The sequence below is a fragment of the Thermobia domestica genome, chromosome 18 (assembly GCF_964235325.1).
Source record: "Thermobia domestica chromosome 18, izTheDome1.hap1.1, whole genome shotgun sequence".
NCBI lineage: Eukaryota > Metazoa > Arthropoda > Insecta > Zygentoma > Lepismatidae > Thermobia > Thermobia domestica.
The window spans coordinates 132,223,695-132,236,828 of record NC_137471.1 but is presented as its reverse complement, the minus strand read 5'-3'; the positions used below and the strand labels follow the sequence as shown (position 1 = coordinate 132,236,828).

The window sequence follows — 13,134 nt, the reverse complement described above, 5'->3', positions numbered from 1 at the left end:
GTCTCAGGTTTGATTCCCGGTGGGAGAGCATTTGAACGCATTACGTTTGTTCGGATTCCGCTTAAGCTGTAGGTCCATATCTGATATAGCCTTGGTGCTGAAAACAAATCCTCTTCCCTGTGGAACTGTCTTAAAGGTAATTATTGCAACATTAATCCGTTATCTTTTTTTCTTTCTTTTTAAACAAACTTTTTTTTTTTTTTTTTTTTTTTTTTTTTTAAGAAATAATATAAGAAACAAGTACATTAACAATTATTGGAAACTTGGGTGTTGTACTACTAATAAAGATTAATGCTACCTTTTGTTCTTAAACCTTCTGTGACTCACTCACAGTAAGGTTCAAAGACAAAAACTAACATCATAACAAATTTCAAATAAGCTATACTTTATTTCATGTTCTTTTTAAATTCGATGATTAATGTTAACAATAATTCTTGTAGGATGTTTACTGAGTGAAGGTATAAGATACATGTTACACAAACATAAGTAGACCTTCCTTTGTATTGCGAAAAATATTCTTTTATTCGTGTATTATTTCGATCAACACTGAGGTTGGTCACCATCATATCCAGACCTTTAAAAATCTTGCTTGCAAGTTAGCCAGTATACGCAGTTTTAAAGGGCAATAGCGTATGGGCGAGTATTCATCTGCCGGTAAGATTTTCATTCCAAATATGAAACACAGGTGGACCAACGTGTGCATCCAAACCAAACTGCTGCAACACTAACGCCAGTCTTTGGCGGGAAACTATAATAAAATTGACAAAACTACTTAGCGATGTACAGGAGCTGAGATTCAAATGAAAACGATCGTTCACGATGGTGTTGCATTGCAATATTACTTTCGTGTGTGTGTGTGGGAGGGGGATAAAACACGTTTCTGATTGATCGGACTTCACTCTCCAAATGTTTAAAAAAAAAAAAAAAGCCACTGGCGAAGAGGTGAGTGGATTTTTCAAGCCCTGATTATATCCGTTGGCATAATGTTCTTCGCCGAAAGGAACAAGGGCATAGCCTCGAAACCAGGCCCTCTGTTGTATAAAGTCTACTAAATGTTCTATGACAGTTCCACAGGAAGAAGAAATCTAGGAATGAATCAAATTTAACAGTATAGGAAGTTACTGAAGAAAGTAGTACAGCGATCTTGAAACTATAAATAAATCACCTAACTTAAGATACAAGATAAACACATTATATTTAAACATACAGTGCTTGTTATGGAACGTTTGTAATGGTATGTCGAGTTAAATGTATTTCTTTATCTTCCTTTCTGGTAATTTACTCAATATGGAATAAGTGTTCAGTATATCGTTCAGTGGAGTAACAGAAATCGTTTTAATGTTCTAGGTAACAAAATGTGGAATCATTGAATCTGTATTAACGTGGGCGAAGTTCAAGGCAGAACATCAGTTGGACAAGAAATGCAGCACCAAAAAACAGAATAAGTTACGAGGTAGGTATCTAAATATGTGTAACACAAAGCATTCACAAAGTGTATGTAGTACAACTGTCTTCGTAGTATAATACAGTCTCTACGAAAATAAATGGATCTTTATATTAACTTTAGGACACATCAATATGCTAGATTCACCCGATTGAAAACGGATTTCTTTCCTTTCTTTCTTTCTTGATTCAAAAAGTGCCTCTCAGCTAAGAATTTGTATCCTTAATACACGGCCGGTGAAGTGGTCAGCAGTTTTTATCGATGTGATAGGAAAAAAATCCTAAAATTATCACCAGAAGTTGTCACAAGTAAGTGTTTGCCATCGTGTAGCCTTCCAAAGTCAGTAAATTTTCGTCTGATTGTAGTGTTTTTTAATGAAGAAAAGGTGCAATTTTTTGTTTGCGTATGTTTGGATTTAGCAGATATTTGAAGTATTCACATATAGAAAAATACATTCTACATAAAGAGCATATTAACAGAATTTATTAGCATTTTTGCAGTGAGCAAGAGAAGTTTATTTATTTATTTATTTTAAGTTTTAGTTTTGTATGTTTCACTTTTTAAATTTTCATTTTTGATTTCCCGGGGTCAGCGTACAATTAGTGCTGACTTCGAATAAATATGGTAGTATGGCCGAAATGACATCCCATTTTCATTTGCTGCAATCACCCTTAAAACATCAACTGTTTTTCTTTCTCTAAGCACATCTCGTGGTGGCGTTAGTCATATTTGAAAAACCTTACCTGTAGAGATGCAATTACTTGAGGTGATCATGTTGTTATTCCTTTAAGAAAGTTATCAGTTATTGTTTGTATACCAATAAGGTTTCTCAGATATGGTTGACACCATGGGAAGAACGAAAGAAAAAATAGTTGATGTTTTAAGAGTGGTTTCTGCTGAGAAGATGGGGTACTCGTAGGAAAGTCACCTTCCAAAAGTACTCCCTTCTCTGCTGCGAAACGTTGTAGTGAAGGAGGAGGAATTGGAAACTTTGTGTGAAAGAAGATGTAGATGTTTGATAGCTAATAAGGTCATATAAAGTATTGTCCTTTGCTTTTGATAAATTTCTGCCACTTTTCAACACAATGCTGAAATATGCTCTCGAAAAATGTTTTTTTCTTTCTTTCTTACTTTTCTTTCCCTCATGCATTCACACAAAGTTTAATGCGTTTTCCATGTCTTGAAAATGCTGTTAACGAAGGTTGCTTTTGAAAGGGTCAACAAATCTTACGTGAGATTAGAATAAAAAAACGTGACTGTAATGAGTTTGGGGTATTAGTGGCAACTCTATTTTGTTAATGGCCTGTGAATTTTACATTGACATGGGATGGGCGTTGTTAGCGAAAAGTACTCCTGTCCTGTAGAATGTGATTTATTTTTTTCCTAGAGTAGCTTGTTTCTGTACATGAACAGTTTCGATAGAATTAATTTCTTCGCCTGACACATCTACAGTATGGCCAAACCGGTTTTCTCTAAGAACCCCTTTTATGTATGCGACATTTGTTATTGAGCAGGGTGAACGATTTCAGTGTTGCTACTCTTATTTCGTAGTCTCCAGCTTAAAGCCAGTCTTTGTAGATAGCCCGATAATCTTTCTCAGACGGGAGAAAAAGAAGTGTACGAGTAGTAGGTCACAACGACATGTCGGTCTTGCGTATACAGAACAGCTGCCTCTCATTTTGTTAGACAATGTTTACTCGACATTTTCCGTGTACGATTTCTAGAGTACAACGAAGGGTTCCGTAGGTTGCAACGGCACGGCACAAGTACCGCGGCGACAAATATATATATATATATATATATATATATATATATATATATATATAACAATTTTGTCGCATTAAGTTTGAAATTATGGCGGCTTTTGCCTTGACGGTGGCAAAAGGTTCTAATGCATAAAGAGGCCCAAATCAATTCATTCTTACTCTGCTCTCATCCATTACTGTGTTGTAGATCTGCCACTTCAGTAATTCTATCCTACCAATCCCCTACGCAACTTCTTTCTTCATTAATGTCATTTGCGTCCTCTATTTATGCTACCTGCAGCCCACTATGAATTTCTAGAGCTTGGCAGCCCTCTTTTAGCCAAAACTCGATCACATCTGTGTTTTCATCTGCCACTAATGTTCTTTAGTTATTTGCAAAGAAAAGTTGTGCTCGTTAATATATCATATTGCACGTGTGTGAAGTTTTATTGTAATCCGATAAGAATGTGAGGAGTTAATACAGTGGAGGCGTTACTTTTGAGACATCCCTTTTGAATAAATATATTGACGTATATCAAAGTTTAAGTTAATATCCATAATTATGCATCAGTTAAGTTCCTTAAATGGATCTTTCTTGTAAATTCTATTACTATAATCAATCAAAGAAAGTAAGGTGAAAAGTGTAATGGAAACCAGTGATTATATTAAACTAGAAATTAATTTGGATATTGATCTGGGCTTTTAGCATTACTAAGGGGTTACGGTGGCTCAGTGGTAGAGCGTTCATCTCTGGTGCATGGGATCCCTGGTTCGATCCCAGCTCGCGTTAAGTGGGCTTTGTGGTAGACAAACACCGTGTGCGTGGGTTTTCTCGGGGTTCTCCCGTTACCTCCCATTTGATTCATTCCACAATTGCATTCATTTCTCATCATCACCGTCTCTTTTAGCCTAGCCGGCGTAACCGTTGGACATAAAACTGAAAGATTTTCTTGGCGTTACTGTATTTTTTAGTACTACATTTGTGTGCTTGTATCAAGTCATCAGTTTATTTACTCAAGTCATCAGTTTATTTACTCTTAATTTTACATTCAAATGACATGATAAATGCGGTAAGAACATTACTGGAAGCACGTGACGAATTGGGGCGTACAGTGTCTTCAGAGAAAGGACCAACTGCGATTGGAATCCACAAAAAGTATGAGTGTCCATCATAATTAAGTCTAGAACCATTTAGTAACTATAATGATCGTATATTTTATGGTACCCTTAATAAATGTCTATCTCTCTGTTTTTCAGGAATTCCAAAGTTAGAGGATGCTAATGATGCTGGAACGAAGAATTCCTTAGACTGTACTCTTATCCTTACTGAAGGAGACTCAGCCAAGTCTTTGGCTGTGTCTGGTCTTGGTGTGGTTGGGCGAGATAAATACGGTGTATTTCCCCTCAGAGGTAAACTTCTAAACGTACGAGAAGCAACGCACAAACAGGTGAATGAAGTTACTTATTTTTATATAAGTAGTGCGTATAGTGACAAAGATTAGTTATGACATGCTTGCAATATATTTCTCATTCGTGTTAAGAAGCAAGAATATCGTGGAATTTAGAAACATTGTCCAGTGAAAACAATTTACATGCACAGAATCGTTTATGACTGTAACATGTCTGTCTGAATTACAAATACGGTGTTGGACCACTTAGAGCCTGTGGTACAGCTTCTTCATGTCAATGAATTGAATATAACACTGAATCGCTTCAAAAGAACAGTGGACCATTATTCATGTAGCATAGCACTCAGTAACGTTAGCGATAATGAAGGAGGAAATCTGTACCTTACTCACTGCTTTAAAACATTACAGATTGTCTATAAATTTCAAGTCGAGGGATTGAACGGACCAGACTTAGTGTTAAAGTTAACCTCCTCGGTTTAGTCATGACTAGACATCGGATTTTTATGCAAATGCATATATTGTTTGCTTATATGCATCTCTCTTAAACTTGATAGATGTTTCTAACGATAGTAATAAAACTCAAATTTAAAGTTTTATAGTGCATATAAATGCATATTTCAAAGGTTTGAGCGTATGTTAGTGCTTAAGAGCATATTTAGTATATTACAAGAGTTCTTTTGTTTCAGATGTATGCTCATATCATGGAATAAATCCAATTTTAGTTTGTATTTTTAATGCCTTTACATGACTGCAACTGAACGGCTTTTGCATGAGGATGGAAAAATGCCTGGTTTATGGAGGATCAATAATGTTAGCAACGGATCAGCAGAGCAGAGACGCATGCAATTGCCAAGGTGTTAAGAGAAATCTGATGAATAAAGACATTGTAATATCGTGTCCACATCGTTTCAGAAACAAGACACGCGAAGAATGCTGCTCAGTAAATGCTTAGCTCTAGTTGAAGAAGTTCAGCATAAGCTCCAGTCAATTCCTGGTAAATTTGGGTGCTCTATGGAAAAGAAATTAATTGACGGATGTTATTGTCATAAATTTCAACTCCAAAACAGTTGAGGCCATGAGAAAATCTCTTCAGGGGTTAAATTTCAACCTCAGTAAATATAGATACACTATTAACTTGCTTCTCTGTATAAATATTGTTCAGTAAAATCTATTCATGTTAATATGTCATTTTGTCAGCAAACTGACATGCAAAAATGAAGAGTAGCATCTTGTGATATACTGTAAGGCTAATTACGGAAAGGAGTAAATCCTTAAAAACAAACAGTGGAAACGTGTAGAAAAGTGAGGCTCGTAATATTTCGTGTAAAGAAAATGTACTTTAAAATACAATTGTAAAGAAAAACTAGAAATCGTGTCCTCTTATTCCCGTGTTCATTTTAATCTCATAATTTGTGTGTATTTTAAAGTTAGGAGTATATAAACTGTAACTGTCATAAAAGTAAATTCCGAAGAGAAGTCTGTGAAAGGTATAGTACACCTTCAGTGTTCTGTTTCACCTACAAAATTTTGTCACAACTTTGCTGCATGTTTGAAAATGCTCTCGTTTATTGCATTATTAGTGTATATTTTAACACATTTAACTGCATAGTTGCATGCATATATCATGAATTTTAATTGCATAAAAATCCGATGTCTAGTTATGACATGTTCTTGACATCACTGCAGCAAACGAGCCATCAATGTACTTGTTTCAAAGGAATACAACGTAATGGTCATCGGGTAGAGAGACCACCTTCCATGCTGTCGAAGTGCCATTATACAGCGAGAGATTGGGGGACTTGCTGTCCCCTTAGATGTGATTGTAATTGCACCGGGTATCTGTCGTAGGTCTCTTTGTAGGTTTTTAGTATCAGAATTTTAGTGTGAACCATATATAAATGTAGTATTACTTTAAACTAAATATGATGTATTCATATGTAACAAAATTTAATTTTCGCGAGCAAGGGACATTTAAGTAGATTTGAGGAAGGAATCAGTGAAATCAAATCATTAAAATTCGACGTGCTTTATTACAGAAAAGAATACTTTCCATATAAATTAAAGAGAAACATGCTGATACCTAACATACGTAATGGAAAATATGTTAGAAAACAAAATTTATCATTGCGTACAACCCGAGTTTGGATAATAAATAAATAAATAAATTGAAGTTTAGATCGATTTTTTGAAGTTCTGGTACGATGTAACTGCTTCATTTGTTCTCGGATAATACAGAATGAAATGTAGAACGTTTGAATAATTTTCTTGATTAGTGATCATTTTTACCTATCTTGTGGAATTCACACTTTGTAAAGTAAGTGCAGACATCGACAAAAGTGAATAGCTGTTTTCGAATGTAATTTAAACATGTAATAAGTTATTTTCACTTCTCGATGATTGGACATGTTTCAAGTGCTTGTAGTAGCAGAGAAACAGTGAATGTATTCCCAGTTACATAGAGTTTCAGATGATTGCTAGATTAATATTGGTGTATCAGGGATATGAATTCTGTATTTATAGAGCCCTCAAGCCCACCAAGACATATCATGTAATAAATTTAGTGTAGTTACTAGGCTGACACCTAATCCTAGTTTCTATTCTCGATGGATGATCAATATCAATTGACATTATTACATGTCGATCTTAATTCGGTCTATTCAAATGTTATGGTTATTATGAAAATGAAAAAGTAATCAATATATTTTACGTATAATACGTATAGAAAGCTAGCGTGTTCGAGTAAATGTAGTTCCTTCCGCAGCAAGCGCAGAATGAACTTGCCTGCTGTCAGTGTAATATGTAAGCTGTAAGAAAGTGTTGTACTTTCAGGCTGGACCCAAGATTGTGCCCAAACTGAACAGTTTTCTGAAATAGTATGTTTCATAATTTTTTCAAGTGTTTGTTTTTTCTCGCTAGGCCGAAGGGTATGTTGTAGCCGTTTACAACACAAAATTTAGTGTTCCACTGATCAGGAAGCAGTATAACAGCAAGGGTTGTGACATTAGCTTGACTGTTCTCAAGAATGTGACCGGAAAGTGTATGTTCCATAGTTCCAGCGTTCGGTTCTTCAACAAAGGAGACGAGAATACTAGTGCAGACAAGCCACACCAGCCTGCAAGGGAAACATCGCAAAATGGCCGTGCAAGAGAATGCACCTACCCAAAGACAGATGGTAAATCGTCTTAACGTGTCTTTGGGAGTTGTCAGCTGCACCTTGGGCAAACGACTGAATCTTGGAAATCAATGGTGATGGTCATCACCTTATTGATGTTCACCGACGGCAGCGCAAGTGTAACGCTCGGAAACTGTACGAGCGGCATCCGTTAAACCAAAGGTGGCGGTACGTCCTTACCTTGAACGAAACGTGAATATACCTTTCCGAGCGCAGCAAACTAAAAGCCATCATGTATAGAGAGAATGGCGCTTCACAAAATGGGTCCGAGCATGCACAGAGAATTTCCCCAAAGATTTCATGTCAGTTGCCGGTTACTGTTACCGAGGCAAACTGAAGATATGCAGGGTGAAGTACTGCAAAATCAACTCGCATTACTACCAGGATACCCTGATGTCGGTCTACGAACAGAAGTGTACGGAAACGAGATTAATATGGTCCACATTCATAAAGATAAAGTTGCATGAGATCTCAAGATCGTCCTTCGCATTGTACTTGGATATGAAGGAGGCAACTTTGATTACCTTTCAATAAAACACTTGTGAAATCTCTATATGCAAGTCAATGGACTTTTGAGGATTTGGACTGCTTAAAATTGCTGTAGCGTAAAGAACTATGGATGGACTCTGGAAAATTGTGAAAGAGGAATGGAACAAAACTCCTTCGTAGTTCTCAAACAGACTTTTAGAATGAAAACTACATTGCCAACCCATCGTTCGGAACCAGGAGACAGAACCGGAACTAGACCATCGAACACTGCACCTGGCGGCTCCATGGATTTTTGTAACTATTTGGTAAGTATAATTCGGTCACGTACGCAGAACAGTCTCGGTATAGTATTCTGGATCTTCGAAATATGTAGAGAATAAATAGATATTATGCTAAGGTTTGTCACAAGAAACGTAAGTTTGATGAATTCAGTTAATACAACATTTAATTACATTAGCGGACATTTAACTTGTTACTTACAGGAAATTCATATGCCAAGTAGTTTAATAATTTCTTCCTTTTTTTATTTTTAGATACTTGATAATGCTGAAATAAATAATATTATCAAGATTGTTGGTCTACAGTACAAAAAGAAATACGAAACCATAGATGATCTGAAGACTTTGAGATACGGAAAACTGATGATCATGACAGATCAAGATCAGGTAAGAAAAAAAAAATATATAGTGCAATAAGGTATTTGAAAAAAAAAAAAATGCGCAATTAATTGTTCAAATTTTATACTTGTATTTTAAGTATCTTTTTTGTACGAGGGTAATTCGGAAAGTATTCGCTGTTGCGGCGTGGTGCTAGTAGTGGGCAAAGCGTTACCATTGTTACATCACACAATCAGTGATTCAATAAGCTTCCATATGCTAATGAGAGCATCATACTGCCGCGCATCCCGCCAAATGTGAGATACACGAAGTGATAAGATTTTTTGAGGGAAAAAAAAAACTGCCAACTGTAGACATTCATTGTGAATTGAGTACCGTATATTGCCCAAATGTTGAATGAAGGTACTGTGCGTCAGTGAATCAAATTTTTCAAAGAAGGAAGAACAAACATTCACGATGTACGTAAGAGTTAGTGGTAATTTCGTGAAGAAAATTTGATCATTTTCACAGAGCCTGGACTGGGTTCCTTTTTGATTTTCGTCTGTTCACTTGCATGAAAATGTGGCTTGAGGTACAAAGCACTGCGCCGGGGACAAAGATTTTCGAAATAATGTGACAAAAAAAGTCAGTTTAATTCTCAGGCGGCCGAGTTTTATGCAGAAGGGATTTGTATGTTGGTGAAACGCTATGACAACTGTTTGAATTTACATGGTGCTGTGTTAAAAATAGAAACAGATGTATTTTTCATATGTAAGAAACACTTTTATATCTACGACTTTGTTTTAATACTTATTTACAGCCAAACGGAAATTACTTTCCAAGTTCCGTTCGTATTTTGCGTGCTGTAAAATTCTTCCCGTTTCTTTTCACCACAATGGCTTCAACCGATCCCCAGTATGAAGAAAGCATAAATTCTTCTGTAGCTAATAATGTAATGAACATAATTATTTAGATTGTATAAAGAGTAAATAGATTTTTTTAAAACAAAAAAGTAAAGTATATATGTGTATATTTAGTTTTTGAGGCATAACATACAGATAATATGATGATTACAGCGTGTGGCAAAGAAACCAACGTGATAACCAAGCTCGGGAATCGAACTTGGAATCCGTTCAGCAACCGTGTATTGATACCGTAGCTAATATCGACCATAAATACATACAAAGCTATCTACACACAAATGCTGTTTCCCAGCTAATTGTGATGCGGTTCAAAGAAAACGAAGTTTCGTTCCAACCTCACCGCAAACAAACGCAGTAAACCACTATATTAGAAGTTATTTATTAATCAATGATAGATAAAACATATTACGACGAACTATTACGCACATGCCATGTACAGAGGAGAAAAATATATACATGGTCCAATTTATCATACTTATATTATTGCTATTCTTAGCTTTCTACATACTTACATAAAAGTTTTAAAAAAATGAATAAAAAAAAGAAAAATTAACCACGACACATGATACAGGTCTTTACGTTAAATGACCATCTTGAAGAGTACTCTATCGCTCCTCCCGTTTCTCTCACGAAGCCCCGCCCATGGGTCTAGAACCCAGGGGTAAAATGAAGTCTCCAACCCCTCATAACATACGAATTTTTACTCATTTCGTCTGCCCATGTACTCTCATTAGCTGGAGCCTTATCATGACTTATTAGCAGACTGTGAGAGCACGGTATCAGCACCTTTCCCACGGGTAAGAATTAAACGAACAGAGAGCACATGTATCATAAAAAGAAACGCAGAAATAAAACGAAAGAAATATACAATGCACTTCTTTTAAGTCCATTGTAGAAAATAAAATTAATGTTCTCCAAATTAGTTTATAATAAAGATGACTATAATAATTGTTTTTTAACGTGTTTTATGCATAAATTTTTTGAGAGATTCTGAGTGCAGTGGATATGTAACACGCATGAACTTGGTATTTTTTTTTTTTTTTTAACACGAATGTATTGGTTGATTCAGATATGGAAATATGGAAGAAAGAAGAAAAAACTTGTTTCAAACACTTACAGAAAATACTCTGTCCTTAAAATAGCGTTGAAATTATGAAAACTGTTTAACATGAAGTACTGATTTTCAGTGTCACTCTAGGCGCAAAGAAACTCAGTATAAAAAATATGTTCGAAAACAAAATTTTTCATCCACTTTCCATTTAAAAATCTCTTCAAATCTAGACGAACAACTTTCGAATAGTTTTGGAAGTTTCGGTACAAACTAACTGCCTCATATATTTTCAAATACAGTAGAACCCCTCTAATCCGTCAGCTTTGGGACTGGGGGTATGCTTGGAACGAAAAAGTCAGATTATCAGAAAATACAGAAAAATACGGATTTATAATAAAATAATCTCTGAACTCAAAAATGACCGTATTGTTCTTTACAGTAAAAACATTGCAAAAAAACACATAAAAGCTGTTATTGTTACTGTAAAGAACAATACATAATGTATGTACAGTATTTACCAGGTTGGTAAAAAAAATGTTTAGCAGATTAAATTCTAGTCTTATATGCAATGTTTCTGCATTTCTTGATCGACAAAACTGCACAGTACAGTACAGAAAATACATACAACGAAAGAAACGATACAAGAGATGACGGAGCACTTACGTTGATATGCGGTAACAGCAAGTAAACAACAATGCAGCGAAGGCAGTAAACAACAGTGGGTCTCGTAAGTCACCGACGAGTCGGCGCGAGGTCGGCTTGAGTGCGGTCGGATCAACCGGAATGGCGAACTAGCCGAGGACGGACGAGAGGGTTTCTACTGTAATTTAATTTTTAAGTGTAGAACGTTTGAATAATTCTCTTATTAGTGTAATGGACTAGTTATTTTGTAGAGTTCACACTCTTGCAAGTAAGTACAGGCATCGACAAAAAGTAAATAGTATTTTTAATATATAATTTAAGTGTAAATTGTGCTATTTTCGTTTTTGATAACCTGACATGTTTGAAGTATTTAAAGCAGCAAAGAAACAGTGAATGCATTTCAGTTACATATCACAGTTTCAGATGGCTGCTAGATTAATATTGGTGTATCGGGGATATGAATTTTGTATTCATAGAGAGCCCTCAAGCCCACCAAGACACATTATTTAATGAAGTTAAGAGCTGGCTACTGGGCTGACATCTGATCTTGGTTTCCATTCCAGAGATTGGCTCAGGATCAGTTGACTTTACTATGTGGTAATTTTAACTCCATTTATATAAATATGGTGGCTCAATATGTGAAACGTTAGTACTCATACATCTTTGTGAAAAATTCTGAGTGTAATCCTGTGTAACGTAAGCGTGTGAAAACAAAACGGGCATTTTTTCACAATTTTAAGACAAATTTTATTTTTGAAATTAATAGAAAGTTCACTTTTTCCAAAACTAATGGAAATGAGCGTATACGCCTTTGGCGTGGGAGACCTGGGTTCGATTCTTGACGGGAGCTCGTGTGGTTCGGATCTCACGTTAAACTATATGTCCACGTTTCATATAGCCTCGCTGCTGAACAGGACGCTAAGCTCAAAAATCTAATGTAATCGTTAATGAAAATGAAGATATTAATATTAAACATCGGGGCAGATGAGGAATTCTTGTCCAGTATTCGATAGTGAAAGTACCTTCAAGGAGAGTAGGACTATCGAATAGAAAATTACCTCCATGCCTGCATGCATAAACTCTAATAGGAGAGGAGTATCCCTTCCATTATCTTTCTACTATGACATTCTAATGTGAACAGTGTTAACCATCTGCAGAAATTTCACTACACATTCAACGGTGGTTTTACCGTTCTTTTTGGACAAAACTTGAACATATTTGTAATACTATTTGTCAGATAGTATAGTATCTACATGTTTTTTTTTAATTATATTTTGAAAGCTGTTAATAACTATAAATGCAGTACAATAGTTTCAAATATAAAAATATTACTTGTTCTGCAACGAATTTTACATGTAGATTAGGGCTTGCAAAGAAATTCGAATCGGTCGATTTTTCACCATAAGGGGTTTTCTTAAATGCACATTGGAACTATAGTTTTAGCTTATCCGCAGCCTGAGATTGTTTCATTCAACGATCCATATCAGAGATCTATAGTAAAGATGTATTGGCCTTTCGTATTCAACATAGCACAAAGAACTACCGCTTATGCCAGTGGTTTGGTGAATTTCTAATTACACTTTTTGTATTAATTTAAGAGCACTAAATTCAATATATATATATATATATATATATATTAGCAAGACGTCGTAGTTTGCCACCC

The 13,134-nt window shown here is 35.5% G+C and overlaps 1 protein-coding gene across 3 annotated transcripts in view; it reads left to right on the top strand.

Moving 5' to 3' along the window:
* Top2 (DNA topoisomerase 2) overlaps positions 1-13,134 on the top strand; it is a 144,651-nt gene that overhangs the window by 37,809 nt on the left and 93,708 nt on the right. For all 3 annotated transcript variants that reach the window (XM_081746017.1, XM_081746018.1, XM_081746016.1), the window contains exons 8-10: positions 1,348-1,453; positions 4,447-4,637; positions 8,793-8,924. In XM_081746017.1, the coding sequence (XP_081602143.1) occupies positions 1,348-1,453; positions 4,447-4,637; positions 8,793-8,924 (429 nt within the window). The remainder of the gene's footprint in view (positions 1-1,347; positions 1,454-4,446; positions 4,638-8,792; positions 8,925-13,134) is intronic.